Source organism: Triticum aestivum, chromosome 1B (genome assembly GCF_018294505.1).
Source record: "Triticum aestivum cultivar Chinese Spring chromosome 1B, IWGSC CS RefSeq v2.1, whole genome shotgun sequence".
Lineage (NCBI taxonomy): Eukaryota > Viridiplantae > Streptophyta > Magnoliopsida > Poales > Poaceae > Triticum > Triticum aestivum.
This window is the reverse complement of record NC_057795.1, coordinates 102,016,871-102,037,586: the sequence shown is the minus strand read 5'-3', so window position 1 is coordinate 102,037,586 and position 20,716 is coordinate 102,016,871. Positions and strand designations below refer to the sequence as shown.

At 48.2% G+C, this 20,716-nt stretch overlaps 1 protein-coding gene across 2 annotated transcripts; it reads left to right on the top strand.

Annotated features, from left to right (window-relative positions):
- Positions 1–2,010: 2,010 nt before the first annotated feature.
- On the top strand, positions 2,011–12,914 carry LOC123110489 (triose phosphate/phosphate translocator, chloroplastic). Of its 2 annotated transcripts, none has more exons than XM_044531024.1 (12): positions 2,011–2,332; positions 9,134–9,202; positions 9,297–9,362; positions 9,436–9,514; positions 10,088–10,208; positions 10,335–10,430; positions 10,859–10,971; positions 11,066–11,143; positions 11,665–11,781; positions 11,993–12,092; positions 12,200–12,300; positions 12,436–12,914. In XM_044531024.1, the coding sequence occupies exons 1-12, from the start codon at positions 2,079–2,081 to the stop codon at positions 12,478–12,480; spliced, it is 1,239 nt and encodes a 412-aa protein (XP_044386959.1). In that variant the 5' UTR covers positions 2,011–2,078; the 3' UTR covers positions 12,481–12,914. The 2 variants fall into 2 exon arrangements, with proteins under 2 accessions (XP_044386959.1, XP_044386968.1); XM_044531033.1 differs by having other exon boundaries at positions 2,012–2,332; positions 12,454–12,914.
- The last annotated feature ends 7,802 nt before the right edge of the window (positions 12,915–20,716 follow it).

The following is a 20,716-nucleotide window of genomic DNA, read 5'->3' as shown; positions in this document are numbered from 1 at the left end:
ACGACATCGGCAACATGCAACTCCAATTCCATCTTCTCCCCCTCAATTCTTTTCAATTTTTCTTTCAAGTACTCGTTTTCTCTTTCAACTAAATTTAACCTCTCGACAATAGGGTCGGTTGGAATTTCCGGTTCACATACCTCCTAGATAAAAATATCTATGTCAACTTGATGGGCATAATTTGTCATAAACACGAAATGCAACAAATAGTTTTAAAAGAGAATATACCACATCCGAATCATAACAAGGACGAGGGCCGACGGGGACGGATATCAAAACCATGGCACTATGTATAACAAACAACGTACGGGTAAGATAATTATTATACGAGTAACTATATATCCAAATCACACAAACATCATTTTTTATATAAAATTTCATGAACAAGAGGCTCACCACAAGGTGGTGCCGGCGACGGGACGGTGCGGGCGATCGACGGTGGTTACGACGGAGATTTAGAAGGCACTAAGTAAACCACACCTACATATGCAAACTAAGTGTTATTTTGACCTCAAATTGCATATAAATCAAATACTAGCACATATATATTTCCTCCCAAATTACTAAACCCACAATTAATCACTATATAAACCATTGCAAGAGCTAATCTAGCAATGAGAGATGAAAGGACAAAGTTGCTAACCTTGGTGATCATTTGAATGGATGAGGGCCTGCAAATCTTGACAAATTTGGGGCAAAATTTGTGATGAACTCGAGAGGAAGAGGGAAGAACAAAGAGAGGGAGAGGGGAAAGGGGAAGAACAGAGGAGCCGGGTGGACGAAGGATTTATATAGGACGACCTTTAGTACCGGTTCGTGCCAAGAACCGGTACTAAAGGTGCTGGAAGGGGCCCAGACTGACAACATCCTGCCACCACTCTCATTAGTACCGGTTCATGGCACGAACCGGTGCTAAAGGTTAGCCACGAACCAGTACTAATGAGAGCGGCCCGGCTAGCCGTTGGAACCGACACTAATGTATACATTTGTGCCGGCTCAAATACAAACCGGCACTAATGTGCTTCACGTTTGACCCTTTTTCTACTAGTGGGAGGAGGATCTCCTACCCCTATCCATCCGCAAGATGAGGGCAATGCGTAGCGTGTGCTCCTTGTCGTCCGGCATGGACGAGCTGGAGTCCTCCTTGACGAGCTCCGGCTAGTCGATGGAGTCGGATTCGCTGCCGGATTCGGTGTCGGCCATGATGAAGGGGAGGGTAGAAGAAGGGGAGGACACGGGTAGTCGAGCGAAGCAGTCAAGTGGAGTAAGGTATGAACAAGGTTTGATCCGAGTGGGATATTTATGGGGACAACGGCGGGACGGTATAAGCCAGCGTGGGACAGTCTGACATGGTGGTAACATCCGAACACATCTGGTCCGTCCTAGATATGGGTTGGGTACGAGATGGGGCTGGCCACTAGGACATTTGGGAAGGACATGGGAGCGCTGGTTGTGAATGCTCATAGCGGAGAAATAATGGATCGGATTTTTGCGAGAAAATCCTTCAAACAAAGTATAGGCCATTGTGCCTTGGAGATCGACAGTTGGTGAGAACCAACCTCACGGAAGATTTGTTACAGACAAAGGTGGGAATCGAGGTTGGTTGGGTTCAAATCACAAGAAGTTACATTGAGAGATTGGATTGAAATCGAGGGAGCAGGTTAATCCGTAAGCTCCTTAGGTAGCCTGGAAGTGTAGCATTTTTGCTTGGCTGGTGTGCTCTTATACCTGGCCATAAGTTGGGCCGAGCCGGGCCTAATAAAGCCCGTAGAAGAAAACCTAGGCCCAGCCCATCAGAGAAAAAGCCCGTTGGGCACCGGGCCAGGCCTCTTTCCTAAAATGCAAAAATGCCAAGACAAGCCCATCGGACCTGCCTTCGGGCTAAAAAAATTAGGCCCAGGCCCCGACCCACAGGCAAGACCAGGCCGGTCAGGTGGGGCTTTTTCGGGTCGGGCCGGCCGGGCCGGGGTGTGCTCAGATTTGTTACGGACGTTCGACTGTTGTTGCTCTTTCGTCTGACGGGCTCTATCTCCGCGCGCGCGCACCTCCACCACACAACGTCTTCGCGGTAAACACAAATGGCGGCGCTCGCGACCATCCTCTGCGGCGGCGCCGTCGCCGGCCACCAGCGGTCACGCCGCCGCGCAGCCCCGTCGCTCCATGTCAGAGGCGGCTCCGCTTCGGACGCCGCCCACCTTGTCTGCGGTAGGAAGCTCCGCCCGGCGCTGTTCCCCACTTCCTCCTTCGGCGCTCTGCCCCTGTTTCCTCCGGGGAGTAGGAAGCTCCTCCGGACGTCGGCTTCCGCGGCCGCCCCCTCATCCGACTCCCAGGGGTTAGTGCCTCTTGGCTCTTGCCTTCCCGCAGCCCCCACTGCATTACGGAGTGAATTCCGCATTTTATCCATTAGTTGTGCCGTTGTAACAGCCTTTACTTCATTTAAAAAAAATCTTCCATAGTAGTTTTGTTATTTTTCCCAAACTGAAGAGCTCGATCTACTTGTTAGGACGACTGACAACTGACTGGGCACACAGCTCAGACGCTTGTTCACTAGGGAAACACCAAACAATGCCTAATTCTTTCAAAATTTTAGTCAAATTCTACAAATTTGTGCCCTAACCCCTCCATCTTTCTAATTAAGGATACAAGATGAAGTTGGACCCCTACACTTAAATCATGCTTTGTTCTGAATACTGTAAACCAATGCTCATAATTTCCTCCGATAGCATTCTATTTGGATGCCAATGCTACTATGTTATATATATATATATATATATATATATATATATATATATATATATATATATATATATATATATATTTTGTTCTCGACTTGCTGAGTGAAAATACTTTGTCCTACTGAAATTCATGAATTTTTGGGACGTGATTTCACATGCATGCTTTAGTTGGTCTAAATATGTATAGTATTCGTGAACATGCTCTCAACATAGGAGAAAATGTGCATTACTACTAATGGTACGTGGCCCTAAGAGCTGAGGTTATTCATTTCTATCCACTTGGATTCCAAGTTTTTTCAGAGTACACGGAGCCATGCATGTTAAGTACTCCCTCCGCCTCTAAATATAAGTCTTTTTAGAGATTTCAATGCGGACTACATACGGATGTGTATAGGCATATTTTAGAGTGTAGATTCACTCATTTTGCTCCATATGTAATCCATAGTAGAATCTCTAAAAAGAATTATATTTAGGAACAGAGGGAGTAGGATGATATGTGCCCCAGGTAAGTGAGGATGGTAGTCTCTTCAATAGTTTCCTATCTACATGCGCATGTGTTATACCGGGGTAACTTATACCTGCAGGAGGCCCACCGGGCAGGTTTAGTTAGGGGCTTAGTCCACAAGTTATCTTATTTTCGTGGTTATATAAACAAGCTGTAAGACTCTTTTTCAGATTAAGCAATAAGACAATTCTATTGCCCGGCTCCCAGAGGAGTCAGAAACCCTAGCCGCCTCCTCTCACCGCCGCCGCCTCCTCCACGCGCATGACGGCGCCCAGCCGCCGGCGGCCGCGTGCTCACCCACGCCCTGCTTCCTCCTTCCCCTACAATCTCCGGCCTAGACCCGGTAGAACCCTAGCTCCTACCACCTTGGTATCAGGTAGCTCAGTTCCGATCATGTCTTTGCCGCCGCCCACCCTGTCGCTTCCGTTGCCGACCGGCACCACCGCGCCGCTGCCCTTCCCGTCTGCGCCGCTGGTCGCATCTTCCGGCGCCGCCACCGCCCAGATGCCGGCGCCCTCCACCGCACCACCGGCCGCCGCCTACACCCCGGAGGACATCACTGGGGTCCTCAACGACCTCGTCACCGCCGTCCAGGGGATCCGGCTGTACCTGGCCAGCCCCTACGGGCCGTCGCCGCCACTGGGCCGCCGGCCCTGGTGTGGTACTCGCCGCACCCAGGGGCCTCCGCGGCGTTTGCTGGGACGCTGCAGCCCCAGCTGCAGCTGTCGCCGCCACCCGCCGCCGCCCCGCAGTGGCCGCAGTGGCCGGCACCGGCTCCCGCCGCACCTCCAGCGCCCACCGCCCCCATCCAGCAACCGCCGCTGCTGCAGGCACCTCCACCACTCAGCACCTGGCCAGGGCCGACCACGCAGGGAGGCGTTCCGATCCAGCAAGTTCGCTTCCCGTCGTCTCCGTCACCGCTCCCGGCCTGGCTGTCCGGGTCGGCGCCGCAGCCCGTCTACACTAAGGCCGGGGAATAGCCGGCGCCCACCTTGCAGTTCGGCGATCCGTTTGGCTCAGCGGGTCCTTCCATGGGCCGCGCCGACCCGCCAGTCCACTGGGGACCCCCGGTCCCCACCGACCGGGCGTCACCCTCCTCACTGCTCCGCGCCATCGAGCCGTACGGCCGCGGCGGTCATAACCAGACGCCGCCACGCTTTGCCAAGCTGGACTTCGCCACCTACGACGGGATTGAGGACCCCCTCAACTGGCTCAACCAGTGCGAGCAGTTCTTCCGGGGGCAACGCACACTCGCGTCGGACCGCACCTGGCTCGCCTTGTATCACCTTCCGGGCGCCGCACAGACGTGGTACTACGCCCTCGAGCAGGACGAGGGTGGTATGTCTCCTTGGGAGCGTTTTCGCGAGCTATGTCTCCTTCGCTTCGGGCCGCCGATCCGCGGGAGCCGGCTGGCGGAGCTCGGCCGCCTCCCCTTCACATCCATGGTGCAGGACTTCGCCAACCGCTTCCAGGCCCTGGCATGCCACGTGCCGGGCGTGACGACGCAGCAGCGGGCCGAACTCTTCGTCGGCGGTCTTCCGGACCACATCCGCGTTGACGTGGAGCTTCGGGGACCCCAGGACCTCCAAACGGCCATGTACTACACCCGCGCCTTCGAGTGTCGCGCGCAGGCCTTGCAGCAGGCGGCCCTAGCTCACGGAGGCCGACAGCATGCCAGGCAGCCCCCGGCACCGGCGCCGGTCCGGCCGCTCTTGCGACTGCCACCCCGGCCACGACGCGGCCCTTCCATCGGCTCTCTCCGGCCGAGCAACTTGAGCGTCGGCGTCAGGGGCTTTGCTTTAACTGCGATGAGCCCTACGTGCCGGGTCACGTCTGCCCGTGCCTCTTCTACTTGGAGACAGCCGACTACATCGAGGAGGACACACCCGCCGACGGTCACGGCGAGTTGCCGCCACCAGTTGTTGCGGACGCCGCCCCCGCGGCTGCACCCGCGACGGCGCTCGTGGTCTCGCTCCATGCGCTTGCCGGCATCCGCGACGAGCGGACTATGCTCTTGCCGGTGATGATTCATGGCGAGCGCCTGGTGGCCCTCTTGGATACGGGCTCCACACATAACTTCCTGCCCGAGGCTACCATGCGCCACTTAGCGCTTCAGCCGACGGGCGGGGAGCAACTTTGGGTCACGGTGGCTAACGGCGACCGCCTCCGGTGTCATGGGCTGGCACGGAACGTGCCCATCACTATCGGCGACGAGCACTTCACCATCACGTGCGCGGGCATCGACTTGGGCTGCTTCGACTTCATCCTCGGTGTCAACTTCTTGCGGACCCTTGGTCCCATCCTCTGGGACTTCGACGCCCTGACGATGACCTTCTGGCGCTAGGGTCGCCGCGTCCGGTGGGAGGGCGTGGGTGGCGCCTCTCTGGCGCCGCCGCAGCTTCAGCTTGCCGCGGCCGCCACGGAGCTCGAGCATCCATTGCTGGATCACCTCCTGCAGCAGCACCGCGACCTCTTCGACGAGCCTCAGGGCCTTCCGCCAGCCCGGGTGTATGATCACCGCATTCATCTCCTGCCGGGCACGGCGCCGGTTGCAGCGCGCCCCTACCGCTATCCCCAGCTACAGAAGGACGAGCTGGAGCGGTAGTGCGCTCTCATGCTCGCCTTGGGCATCATCCGGATCTCCACGTCGCCGTTTTCGGCGCCGGTCCTCCTCGTCCGCAAGTCGGACGGCACGTGGCGCTTCTGCATCGACTATTGCACTCTTAATGCCCTGATGCTCAAGGACAAGTTTCCTATTCCAGTGGTCGACGAGCTCCTGGACGAGCTCCATGGGGCGCGTTTCTTCACCAAGCTCGACCTTTGGTCGGGCTACCACCAGGTGCGAATGCACCCAGACGATGACGCCAAGACGGCGTTTCAGACTCATCACAGCCACTTTGAGTTCTTGGTGATGCCTTTTGGCCTCTCCAACGCCCCGGCGACCTTCCAGGCTCTGATGAACGACGTCCTCCGCCCCTACTTGCGTCGGTTTGTGCTCGTTTTCTTTGATGACATTCTTATCTACAGCGCCTCGTGGGCGGAGCACCTTCAGCATGTCGCCATCGTCTTCAACGAGCTTCGGGCGTACCATCTTCATCTTAAGTGCTCGAAGTGCTCGTTCGAGACGCCTTCAGTCGCCTACCTCGGCCACATCATCTCGGTCGAGGGGGTTGCTATGGACGCCGACAAGGTGGCGGCCGTCACGGCCTAGCCGACACCGCACTCACCGCGGGCTCTTCGTGGCTTCCTGGGCCTCGCGGGGTACTACTGGGAATTCATCCGGGAGTTCGGCCTCATCGCGTCACCGCTCACGCGCCTGCTGCGCCGTGACGCCTTTGCCTGGGATGAGGAGGCGACGGCGGCGTTCGAGGCCCTCAAGGGGGCCCTCATGAAGGGTCCCGTTCTTCAGATGCTGGATTTCGACCGCCCGTTTGTGGTGGACTGCGGCGCCTTCGGTGCGGGGTTCGGTGCCGTCCTTCATCAGGGCGATGGCCCTCTCGCCTTCTTCAGCAGGCCCTTCGCCGCGCGCCATCTTAAGCTCGCGGCTTATGAGCGGGAGCTCATTGGCTTGGTGCAGGCGGTGCGCCATTGGCGGCCCTATCTTTGGGGCCGCTCGTTCCGGATTTGCACGGATCACTACAACCTTCAGTCCTTATTGGACCAGAGGCTGTCTACCGTGCCGCAGCATCAGTGGATCAGCAAACTCTTTCGCTTTGACTTCACCGTCGAGTATCGTCCGGGCCGCCTCAACACTGTGGCCGACGCCCTGTCTCGCCGCGACGTGGACCACGACCCCACTGTCGGCGACTCCGAGGGGACGGTGCTATGCATCCGCACGGGGCCCTCTTTCGCCCTCTTCGCCGACATCCAACGGGCCACCGCGGTCGCGCCGGACGCTCTGCTCCTTCAGCAGCAGCTTGCTGCGGGCGACCTGGAGGAGCCGTGGCGCCTTGCCGATGGCTTCCTCCTGCATGGGCGCCATATCTTCGTGCCAGCGCACGACGACCTCTGTCATCAGGTTCTGTTGCTGGCCCACTCGACGGCCACGAGGGTGTGCAGAAAACCTTACATCGTCTCCGCGCCGACTTCTATATCCCCGGTGATCGGGCCCTGGTCCAGGACTGGGTGCGGTCTTGTGTGACATGCCAGCGCAACAAGACGGAGACACTACGGCCGGCTGGTTTGCTACAGCCCTTGGAGGTGTTGTCTCAGGTCTGGGCGGATATCTCCATGGACTTCATCGAGGGCCTCCCCAAGGTGGGCGGCAAGTCCGTCATCCTCACGGTGGTCGACCGCTTCTCCAAGTATGCTCACTTCATCGCGCTCGGCCATCCCTACACTGCCGCGTCCGTGGCCCGTGCCTTCTTCGACGGCATCGTCCACCTCCACGGATTTCCCGCTTCGATCGTCAGCAATCGGGACTCGGTGATCACGGGGCATGTCTGGCGCGATCTCTTTCGGTTGGCGGGCGTGAAGCTCCGCCTGAGCACGGCCTTCCATCCTCAGACGGACGGCGAATCCGAGGTCGTCAACAAGGTGATTGCCATGTACTTACGTTGTGTCACAAGTGATCGTCCTCGCGCTTGGGTGGATTGGCTCGCGTGGGCGGAGTACTGCTACAACACCTCCTATCACTCCGCCCTGCACGCCATGCCATTTGAGGTGGTCTACGGCCGCCCTCCTCCGCCCATCCTGCCGGTTGACCCGGCGACGGCTCGGACGGAGGCGGCGGGCGATCTTCTTCGCAGCCGCGAGGAGATGCTTGTGGAGGTCCGGCAGCGCCTCATTCAGGCCCAGCAGCTAGCCAAGCACTACTACGACGGCCACCATCGCGAGGCGGAGTTCGCGGTGGGCGATTGGGTGTGGCTGCGTCTTCTTCACCACTCTACGCAGTCCCTGGACCCACGTGTGAAGCGCAAACTGGGCCCTCGCTACGCCGGGCCCTTTGCCATCTTGGAGCGCATCGGGAAGGTGGCCTACCGCCTTTAGCTTCCGGACGGTGCTTGCATCCACGACGTCTTCCATGTGGGGCTGCTGAAGCCCTTCCGTGGGGAGCCCCCGGCCACCACCCCTGCACTTCCGCCGACCTCCGACGGCCGCCTCCTTCCGGGACCCGCGAAGGTGTTGCAGGCCCAGCTATGTCGCGGGGTGTGGTATGTGTCGATCCAATGGGCTGGCCTTCCGGAGGAGGAGGCTACTTGGGAGCAGCGCGATGAGTTCCGCCAACACTACCCATACTTTCAGCTCGAGGACGAGCTGTTTGCGCAGGCGGGGAGAGATGTTATGACCGGGGTAACTTATACCCGTAGGAGGCCCACCGGGCAGGTTTAGTTAGGGGCTTAGCCCACAAGTTATCTTATTTTCGTGGTTATATAAAGAAGCTGTAAGACTCTTTTTCAGATTAAGCAATAAGACAATTCCATTGCCCGGCTCCCAGAGGAGCCGGAAATCCTAAACCCCTAGCCGCCTCCTCTCACCGCCACCGCCTCCTCCACGCGCACGACGGCGCCCAGCCGCCGGCGGCCGCGTGCTCACGCGCGCCCTGCTTCCTCCTTCCCCTACAATCTCCGGCCTAGACCCGGTAGAACCCTAGCTCCTACCAGCATGTGTGTCACGTGTGGTCATGCATGTCAGCTGTGTGCTTGTGCCTGTATGCTCGCAGTCTCGATAGTTTCAATAGTGAGAGAGAGTTTTATTTTGTGATTAAGTATTTCTGTCATGTTTTCCTAACAAATCTCGAAGTGTGTGTCTGTTGTACTTGCTGTTTTCTCAAAAATTAAATATCTCAGTGTAGAATTTAACATCAACCTTCATGAGAGCTTTGAGATTAGTCCTGTTACCCCAACACAACTTGTTGTGTCACCCTAACACAACCTATTGTTGTCACTTGCAGGCAAGCAAAGCCCATCGGGTTTTTGGAGAGGTACCCGGCTCTTGTCACTGGTTTCTTCTTCTTCATGTGGTACGCTCACTCACCTCACCTGCGGGTCATATATCAGACAGTATAAATGGAAACCACAGATCTCTAATGGTTGCTATTTTGATACAATTTGTAGGTATTTTTTGAATGTGATATTTAACATTCTCAACAAGAAGATCTTTGATTACTTCCCCTATCCATAGTATGTGTCCGAATTCTCTTTTATGCTGCGATTAGTTCTGTTCATCATCTAAAAGTTTTGCCAATTCACATAGCTTTGTGTCGGTGACCCATCTTTCGGTTGGAGTCTTGTACTGCCTTATCAGCTGGAGCACCGGTCTCCTAAAGTGTGCGGTATTTCTCACCACAACCCTGACTCATGGTTCGTTATATTTAGTCACAAGTAGTGATCAGGGTTTCACAAAATTATAATTTTGAAAACATGAAGCATTGGGTCATATTGATGTCTTTAGCTGTTTATATGTTTATTTTCTGAGGTACTTAACACAATTACTGATAATAATTTATTGGTACCATACTCCTTATGATTGGCTAACGATGTTGGTTCTCGATGGATATATACACAATTGAAGCAGCGAGTCAACTGAAACATTTACACAAATCACTCGAACTGCAACATTTTCTTTCTTTTTCTTTACCTCTTTGCAATCAACTGATGACACATTCTCCCTGATCTCTTACACTATGGTGTTATAGAGTGCTTTTCTGAAAATTTCAGGAATTTACAAATGATGACATGGCTTCTAAGAATCACATTGAACTATGCATAAAATGTAAATAGTTCTTCGTTGAGAATTTTTTCTATATTTCCGTGAATCATCAAGTGTTTCTTGTCCATGTTCTTTTTATGTTAATGTCATTATTTCTGGAGGAAGTAGTAAACCCAATACTGTTGTACTCTTGTAGCCGATGAATTCGACGCTTCTGAAGCTGCTGCTGCCAGTTGCAATTTGCCATGCCATCGGTCATGTAACGAGCACTGTGTCTTTTGCTGCTGTATCGGTCTCATTTGCCCACACCATTAAAGGTGCTGCAACGATATTCTAATTTTGTTCTCCGTTTGTTGTGCTGGCGTTTTTGCTCTTTTATACATGTTTTCAATCTTTTAAGGAAAATATTTTAAATATTTTAATAACAAATAAATACAATCCAGCTCTCGAGCCGTTCTTCAATGCGGCTGCTTCACAGTTTATTCTCGGGCAGCAAGTTCCCTTCACATTGTGGTTATCTCTGGCTCCAGTTGTAATAGGTAATTTCTGGTTATTGCATTTTTTGCTTGTGATGCTATTCATATATAACTTAGGACTTTTTCTGTACAATATTTTCATCATCACTGTTATAATGGTTTAATATTCACACAAAGTTTTAGCTTCCCATGTTTTATGCTGTTTTTTTTGGGACAAGAGGAAAATATATGTTACAGAACACATAATTATCCGTGTGGTTGATGTGCAAGTGTTGTAGATTGTCGTTTTCATTTTGATGTGTGACGATGTATGGGGTTGCTTAGGTCATAAAGTGTGACTAGCAAGATTGCTAAGATGAGCACCGTAGGCACTAGGCATGATAGTTTCTTTGTTGACACGATGATTGTAGAATCATGTTAGGATTACACCTTGAAAATCACGATTCTTATAATGAGATGTGGACCAGGATTAACTATTTTAAACTGAACAGGTGTATCAATCGCATCTCTCACTGAACTCTCATTCAACTGGACTGGTTTCATCAATGCCATGATTTCTAATATCTCGTTCACCTACCGTAGCATTTATTCGAAGAAAGCTATGGTTTGTGTCTTGCTTTAAGGTTTTGCACCCAGTTTTCCTTCCTCTTGAAGAATTCGTATTTAACAACTTTTCTCGTTATTTCTATTTGTCCTAGACTGACATGGATAGCACCAATCTGTATGCCTATATCTCTATAATTGCTCTCATCGTCTGCATTCCTCCAGCACTCATTGTAAGTCTATATTTATCACTAAACTTTAGATAATATGACACTGCAACTAATGTCACAAGTTCCTGTTCTTGAATATGTGTGGACATGGCTGCATGCAGTTTGTATATGCAATTATGTATAAGTAGATGATGCCCATGCGTTGGTGTGGGCATGACAATCCCAAATATTCTGCATGAACAATCTAGCATCATGATTAAGAGAGCATATATTTCGTTCATAATTTTGATTATAATATGAGTATTGTTTCTGCAACACAAACAATTGCGAGAATATTCAATGGAATAAAAAATTGCTTGTCCTGCAGCATTATGGCTTGTGACTGCGCGATTAAACTGATTCTTGGATATAAATTCCTATTCACAAACTACTTTTACTGCCAATTCTGCATGTATAGACCATTGATTGTGATATACTCCCTCTGTAAACAATATAAGATCGTTTAGATCACTAAAGTAGTTATCTAAGCAATCTTATATTAGTTTACTGAGGGAATATTTATTTATCACAGTGTTAACTTGCAGATTGAAGGACCTCAACTAGTGCAGCATGGATTTAAAGATGCAATTGCCAAAGTTGGATTAGCAAAGTTAGTTTCCAATATTTTCTTGGCGGGCTTGTTCTATCACCTTTATAATCAGGTATAAAGTTTCACTTCAAGATGGTATGAATCAACTTCAACCGTGCCAACCACAGTGTGACCCTCCATATAGTGCACATGGACTTCTTTTAGTTGTTCAGATACAGAAGATATCGCAGATATGCATTATAGTTGTGCCATTTTGATGATAGTTTTGTCATTCTTTCATTTATCTGTTATAATTTGGTCCTAAAAGAATTCTGGACATACAGGTTGCAACAAACACATTGCAGCGGGTGGCCCCTCTAACACATGCCGTTGGCAACGTGTTGAAACGTGTCTTTGTCATCGGCTTCTCAATCATCATTTTCGGTATCACTAAAATCTGTTGTTTCTTAAAGATCGATACATATGTCTGGCTCTTGTTCTTTTGCACTGGTGTACTCTTGTCACATAATACTTTTTGGAATGCTGAGCAGGCAACAAGATCACCACACAAACTGGAATTGGCACAGCCATTGCTATTTCTGGTGTTGCCCTATACTCAGTTATCAAGGCTAAGATTGAGGAGGAGAAAAAGGTATGTTAATCCTTACTAGATGTTCTAAATCAGAATAATTGGATTGTGTTGCATAATTCTACTATTCAATAGTACTTTCCATATTTTTGCTAGCTGCCTACTAGTTGTGGCTAAAAGGTTAATTAATATTCTTAGTGTCTGTGTCCTGCTCAGGAAGGCGTGGCGGTGGCGGCTCCCTGAAGATGGAATAAGGCCCTCTCCGCCTATCCCGCGTCCTGGCGGTGCGTTTAGCGTTGTTGGAGGGTGTGTGGATGTGTGTCTTCAGCGGATCGCGCGGGATTCAGTCGGTATTGGTCTTTGTTGGATCTCCGTTGATCCAGTCTTTGTTCGTGTTCCTTCGCGTGTCTACATGTTAGATCCTTCCAATCTACGGTTCTCTTCATCGTCGATGATTGTTGTTCTGGTACCTTGGTCCCGTGGGGTCTTAGCATAGCATGATGACTTCCCGACTATATTTAGTACAAGAAGTTTGCCCGGCCCGTTGAGGGTCGGCGATGACCAGTGCACCTTCGGCTCGCTCCAGCTTTAGTCGTCGCTAGGTTGTCTATGAAATTAGATGTAATTTTAATATTTTTAATGTTCTTTGTACAATGCATAGATCAATTTTTTTTTGATATCTTAGGGTAATTTAAGCCAGTCTTCTTGCAGCTTAATATACGGCTGGAGAACTATTAAAAGACCAACCACTTTGTCCTGGTAAAGTTTAATTTCCTACCCGGGGGTCCCAGCTAGTCCTATGTGGCGCCTATCTAGTAGTAATCGTCAAGGTCGACGCCTACCTGGGTCGCTCTCACGACTTCGGAGACACCCAAACGCCAGCGACCTGCAACCTGGATCACCTCCTTCCTCATTCCTCCTCACCATCACTGACGATGACCTCCACAGCCGACCGATAGTGGTGGCGGGCTTCCTCTCTAAGCCTGCCCCTCCCCTTCTTCCCTAACCCTTCTCCTGATCTGACATCTGGTTTGTGATTTGCTTGCGCTAGCGCTACTCTTCAACGATGGTTTGGTCTGGCCGGCTTGCGGTGGGAACTATAGATCAGGCATAGCTCCTCAGTGATATGATGCTTGGGTTGAGTCCGTTCATGTCCCCCCGCAAATAAAAAAAAAAAGTCAGCTCATGTCCTGGTTGCAGGTCGGCGCGTCCAAATGGCATGCCCCTGCTTTCATCCGACGCGACGGACACGAGTGCAGATGTCAGCGTGACCGGACAAGTGTGCCTGGCAGCTCTAGTGTGGCGGTCGGGTAGTGGAAGTCATGCGACGGATCGGTAAAATACAACCGTGGGCTCCTTTGATTCAAATGATTTTCATAGGAGTTTTGAAGGATTAGAATCCTTACGATTTTTTCATATGTTGGTTGTTTGGTTCATAGGATTGAATCATATAAAAAAAATTCTAGAAATTCTAGCATCCACTCATACCTCTTTGAGGCCTTTTTTGGTTCATAGGGTAGGAATATCATAATAATAGAAAACTTGTAGAAAATGACATGTCATGTATCTCATATATCCTAGGAGTAAGAATATGAAGAGTGCTTTTGGTTCACATCATATAAAATTTTCAAAGAGTCTAGACTAATGTTTATTTTCCTATGAAAGGTGAAAGACAGGAAGAATTGCTTCACAGAAATATGATTCTATTCCTACAACTCTGAAGGATTTTTTTTTTCCTATAGAATTCCTACAAAACTCCTTCAAACCAAAAAACGCCTGGAAGAATTATTTGTTTTTTTTATGATGCAATCAAACAACCCAAAAATTTGTAGGATTGAGATGACTATGGCACTTCAATCTTACGTTCTTCTATTCCTATGTTTTTAGAATTCTACGAATCAAAAAGGCCTTACATGTGTGAAGATATGCAGGTGTTGTGCCGATTGTCATGATCCCGTGATTTGTGTGTTCGCTGGGCGCAGCCATCTGCGCCCTCGTGAGGCAATCCTTCTTTTGGGAACTTCGATGGCGTCGTTGTTCTGCGCTATTGGCGTGGACGGCGCAACCAGAGTTGGCACATGGTGATTCTGTCTAATATAGTTTTATCACTGATACATCTCAAACGTATCTATAATTTTTTTAATTATTTCATGCAATGTTTATATCATTTTGTCATAGTTTTGACATTACTTTTTTTTCTGGACTAACATATTAACTTAGTACTGTTGATACTTTCTACATGTCTTTGGACTAAAATCAATTTTACGGAGCTCCAAAATTCCCAAAAAAAATCAGAAAAAGTTTTGAGTCGGCAAGCTTCCAAAGGGTTTGGACTCCACATGCGGGGCACAGCTGTTGAGGAATGTAGTAATTCAAAAAAAAATTCTACAATCACGCAAGATCTATCTAGGAGATGCATAGCAACGAGACGGGAGAGTGTGTCCACGTACCCTCGTAGACCAAAAGCGGAAGCGTTTAGTAACGCGGTTGATGTAGTTGAACGTCTTCATGATTGATCCAAGTACCGAACGTACGGCACCTCCGTGTTCAGCACACGTTCAGCACAATGACGTCCCTCGAGCTCTTGATCCAGTTGAGGACGAGGAAGAGTTCTGTCAGCACGACGGCGTGGTGACGGTGTTGATGATGTTACTGGCGCAGGGCTTCGCCTAAGCACTACGACGATATGATCGAGGTGTTAAACTGTGGAGGGGGCACCGCACACGGCTAAGAGAATAACTGTTGTCCATTGGGGTGCCCTCCTACCCCCGTATATAAAGGAGAGAGGGAGGAGGCCGGCGGCCTAGGAGAGGCGCACCTATTGGGGGAGTCCAACTAGGATTCCCAATCCTAGTTGGAGTCCCCTTCCTTTTCCAAGAGGGGGGAGGGGTGGAGAGGGAAAGAGGTGGAGGAGAAAGAGGAGGGGGGGGGGGGCTCCCCTAGTCCAATTCGGTTTGGGCCGGGGGGGGCGTGCGCCTCCACCTGGCCGCTGCCTCCTCTCTTCCACTAAGGCCCATGAAGGCCCATTAGTCCCCTCGGGGGTTCCGTAACCTCCTGGTACTCCGAAAAATGCACGAACCTTTCTGAAACCTTTCCGCTGTCCGAACATAACCTTCCAATATATCAATCTTTATGTCTCGGCCAATTCGAGACTCCTCGTCATGTCTGTGATCTCATCCGGGACTCCGAACAAACTTCGGTCATCAAAAACATATAACTCATAATACAAATCATCATCGAACGTTAAGCGCGCGGACCCTACGGGTTCGAGAACTATGTAGACATGATCGAGACACATCTCTGATCAATAACCAATAGTGGAACATGGATGCTCATGTTGGCTCCTACATATTCTACGAAAATCTTTATCGGTCGAACCGCATAACAACATACGTTGTTCCCTTTGTCATCGGTATGTTACTTGCCCGAGATTTAATCATCGGTATCATCATACCTAGTTCAATATCATTACCGGCAAGTCTCTTTACTCCTTCATAATGCTTCACCCCGTAACTAACTCATTATTCACATTGCTTGCAAGGCTTATAGTGATGAGCATTACCGAGAGGGCCCACAGATACCTCTCTGATACATGGAGTGACAAATCCTAATCTCAATCTATGCCAACCCAACAAACACCTTCGGAGACACCTGTAGAGCATCTTTATAATCACCCAGTTACGTTGTGACATTTGATAGCACACAAGGTGTTCCTCCGGTATTCAGGGGTTGCATAATCTCATAGTCCGAGGAACATGTATAAGTCATGAAGAAAGCAGTAGCAATGAAACTGTAACAATCATAATGCTAAGCTAACGGATGGGTCTTGTCCATCACATCATTCTCCTAATGATGTGATCTCGTTCAACAAATGACAACACGTGTCTATGGTTAGGAAACATAACCATCTTTGATTGACGAGCTAGTCAAGTAGAGGCATACTAGGGACACTATGTTTTGTCTATGTATTCACATATGTACTAAGTTTCCGGTTAATACAATTCTAGCATGAATAATAAACATTTATCATGATATAAGGAAATATAAATAACAACTTTATTATTGCCTCTAGGGCATATTTCCTTCAGTCTCCCACTTGCACTAGAGTCAATAATCTTGATTACATAGTAATGATTCTAACACCCATGGAGTCTTGGTGTTGATCATGTTTTGCTCATGGAAGAGACTTAGTCAATGGGTCTGCAACGTTCAAATCTGTATGTATTTTGCAAATCTCTACTTCTCCTTCCGCGACTTGATGCCGGATGGAATTGAAGCGTCTCTTGATGTGTTTGGTTCTCTTGTGAAATCTGGGTTCCTTTGCCAAGGAAATTGCACCAGTATTGTCACAAAAGATTTTCATTGGACCCGATGCACTAGGTATAACACCTAGATCAGATATGAACTCCTTCATCCAGACTCCTTCATTTGCTGCTTCCGAAGCAGCTATGTACTCGGCTTCACACGTAGATTCCACCACGACACTCTTCTTGGAACTGCACCAACTGACAGCTCCACCATTCAATATAAATACGTATCCGGATTGTGACTTAGAGTCATCCGGATCTGTGTGAAAGCTTGCATCGACGTAACCATTTACGACGAGCTCTTTGTCACCTCCATAAACGAGAAACATGTTCTTAGTCCTTTTCAGGTATTTCAGGACGTTCTTGACTGTTGTCCAGTGTTCCACTCCTGGATTACTTTGGTACCTCCCTGTTATACTTATAGCAAGGCACACATCAGGTTTGGTACACAGCATTGCATACATGATAGAACCTATGGCTGAAGCATAGGGAATGACTTTCATTTTCTCTCTATCTTCTGTAGTGGTCGGGCACTGAGTCTGACTCAACTTCACACCTTGTAACACAGGCAAGAACCCTTTCTTTGACTGATCCATTTTTGAACTTCTTCAAAACTTTATCAAGGTATGTGCTTTGTGAAAATCCAATTAAGCATCTTGATCTCTCTCTATAGATCTTGATGCTTAATATGTAAGCAGCTTCACCGAGGTCTTTCATTGAAAAACTCTTATTCAAGTATCCTTTTATGCTATCCAGAAATTCTGTATCATTTCCAATCAACAATATGTCATCCACATATAATATCAGAAATGCTACAGAGCTCCCACTCACTTTCTTGTAAATACATGCTTCTCCAAAAGTCTGTATAAAACCATATGCTTTGATCACACTATCAAAGCGTTTATTCCAACTCCGAGAGGCTTGCACCAGTCCATAAATGGATCGCTGGAGCTTGCACACTTTGTTAGCACCCTTTGGATCGACAAAACCTTCTGGTTGCATCATATACAACTCTTCCTAATAAATCCATTAAGGAATGCAGTTTTGATATCCATCCGCCAAATTTCATAATCATAAAATGCGGCAATTGCTAACATGATTCGGACAGACTTAAGCATCGCTACAAGTGAGAAAATCTCATCGTAGTCAACTCCTTGAACTTGTCCAAAACCTTTCGTAACAAGTCGAGCTTTGTAAACAATAACATTACCGTCAGCGTCAGTCTTCTTCTTGAAGATCCATTTATTTTCTATGGCTAGCCGATCATCGGGCAAATCCACCAAATTCCATACTTTGTTCTCGTACATGGATCCCATCTCAGATTTCATGGCCTCGAGCCATTTTGCGGAATCTAGGCTCATCATCGCTTCCTCATAGTTCATAGGTTCATCATGGTCTAGTAACATGACTTCCAGAACAGGATTAGCATACCACTCTGGTGCGTACCTTACTCTGGAAGACCTACGAGGTTCGATAGTAACTTGATCTGAAGTTTCATGATCATCATCATTAGCTTCCTCACTAATTGGTGTAGGAATCATTGGAACTGATTTCTATGATGAACTACTTTCCAATTCGGGAGAAGGTACAATTACCTCATCAAGTTCTACTTTCCTCCCACTCACTTCTTTCAAGAGAAACTCCTTCTCTAGAAAGGATCCATTCTTAGCAAAAAATATCCTACCTTCGGATCTATGATAGAAGGTGTACCCAACAGTTTCCTTTGGGTATCCTATGAAGACGCACTTCTCCAATTTGGGTTCGAGCTTATCAGGTTGAAGCTTTTTCACATAAGCATCACAGCCCCAAACTTTAAGAAACGACAACTTTGGTTTCTTGCCAAACCACAGTTCATAAGGCATCGTCTCAATGGATTTCAATGGTGCCCTATTTAAAGTGAATGCAGCCGTCTCTAAAGCATAACCCCAAAACGATAGCAGTAAATCAGTAAGAGACATCATAGATTGCACCATATCCAATAAAGTACGGTTACGATGTTCGGACACACCATTACATTGTGGTGTTCTATGTGGCATGAGTTGCGAAACTATTCCACATTGTTTCAAATGAAGAGCAAACTCGTAACTCAGATATTCTCCTCCATGATCAGATCGTAGAAACTTTATTTTCTTGTTATGATGATTTTCCACTTCACTCTGAAATTCTTTGAACTTTTTCAAATGTTTCAGACTTATGCTTCATTAAGTAGATATACCCATATCTGCTCAAATCATCTGTGAAGGTAAGAAAATAACGATACCTGCCACGAGCCTCAACACTCATTGGACCGCATACATCGGTATGTATTATTTCCAATAAGTCAGTAACTCGTTCCATTGTTCCGGAGAACAGAGTTTTAGTTATGTTGCCCATGAGACATGGTTCGCAAGCACCAAGTGATTCATAATCAAGTGATTCCAAAAGCCCATCAGCATGGAGTTTCTTCATGCGCTTTACACCAATATGACCTAAACAATAGTGCCACAAATAAGTTGCACTATCATTATCAACTTTGCATCTTTTGGCTTCAATATTATGAACATGTGTATCTCCACGATCGAGATTCAATAAAAATAGACCACTCAACAAGGGTGCATGACCATAAAAGATATTACTCATATAAATAGAACAACCATTATTCTCTGATTTAAATGAATAACCTTCTCGCATCAAACAAGATCCACATATAATGTTCATGCTCAACGTTGGCACCAAATAACAATTATTCAGGTCTAAAACTAATCCCGAAGGTAGATGTAGAGGTAGCGTGCCGACAGCGATCACATCGACCTTGGAACCATTTCCGACGCGCATCGTCACCTCGTCCTTAGCCAATCTTCATTTAATCCGTAGCCCCTGTTTCGAGTTACAAATATGAGCAACGGAACCAGTATCAAATACCCAGGCGCTACTACGAGCATTAGTAAGGTACACATCAATAACATGTATATCAAATATACCTTTCAATTTGCCATCCTTCTTATCTGCCAAATACTTGGGGCAGTTCCGCTTCCAGTGACCAGTCCCTTTGTAGTAGAAGCACTCAGTTTTAGGCTTAGGTCCAGACTAGGGCTTCTTCCCGGGAGTAGCAACTTGCTTGCTATTCTTCTTGAAGTTCCCCTTCTTACCTTTGCCCGTTTTCTTGAAACTAGTGGTCTTGTTGACCATCAACACTTGATGCTCCTTCTTGATTTCTACCTCCGCAGCCTTTAGCATTGCGAAGAGCTCGGGAATCATTTTCGTCATCCCTTGCATATTATAGTTCATCACAAAGCCTTTATAGCTTGGTGGCAGTGATTGAAGAACTCTGTCAATGGCACTATCATCATGAAGATTAACTCCTAGCTGAGTGAAGTGGTTATGGTACCCAGACATTTTGAGTATGTGTTCACTGACAGAACTATTCTCCTCCATTTTGCAGCTATAGAACTTGTTGGAGACTTCATATCTCTCAACTCGGGCATTTGCTTAAAATATTAACTTCAACTCTAGGAACATCTCATATGCTCCATGACGTTCAAAACGTCTTTGAAGTCACGATTCTAAGCCGTAAAGCATGGCACACTGAACTATCGAGTAGTCATCAGCTTTGCTCTGCCAGACGTTCAGAACATCCGCAGTTGCATCTGCAGCACGCCTTGCACCTAGCGGTGCTTCCAAGACGTAATTCTTCTGTGCAACAATGAGGATAATCCTCAAGTTACGGACTCAATCCATGTAATTGCTACCATCATCTTTCAACTTAGCTTTCTCTAGGAACGCATTAAAATTCAAGGGAACGGTAGCATGGGCCATTGATCTACAACAACATAGACATGCCAAAACTATCAGGACTAAGTTCATGATAAATTAAAGTTCAATTAATCATATTACTTAAGAACTCCCACTTAGATAGACATCCCTCTAGTCATCTAAATGATCACGAGATCCAAATCAACTAAACCATGTCGGATCATCATGTGAGATGGAGTAGTTTTCAATGGTGAACATCACTATGTTGATCATATCTACTATATGATTCACGTTTGACCTATCGGTCTCAGTGTTCCGAGGCCATATCTGCATATGCTAGGCTCGTCAACTTTAACCCGAGTATTCTGCATGTGCAAAACTGGCTTGCACCCGTTGTATGTGAACGTAGAGCTTATCACACCCGATCATCACGTGTTGTC

Bases quoted from the DNA above. Each gene is read 5' to 3' on its own strand.
- LOC123110489 (XM_044531024.1), top strand. From the start codon at position 2,079: ATGGCGGCGCTCGCGACCATCCTCTGCGGCGGCGCCGTCGCCGGCCAC. The intron at 10,209-10,334 runs GTGCTGCAACGA...AATACAATCCAG, and splicing joins ATTTGCCCACACCATTAAAG to CTCTCGAGCCGTTCTTCAAT. The intron at 12,093-12,199 runs GTATCACTAAAA...AATGCTGAGCAG, and splicing joins CTTCTCAATCATCATTTTCG to GCAACAAGATCACCACACAA.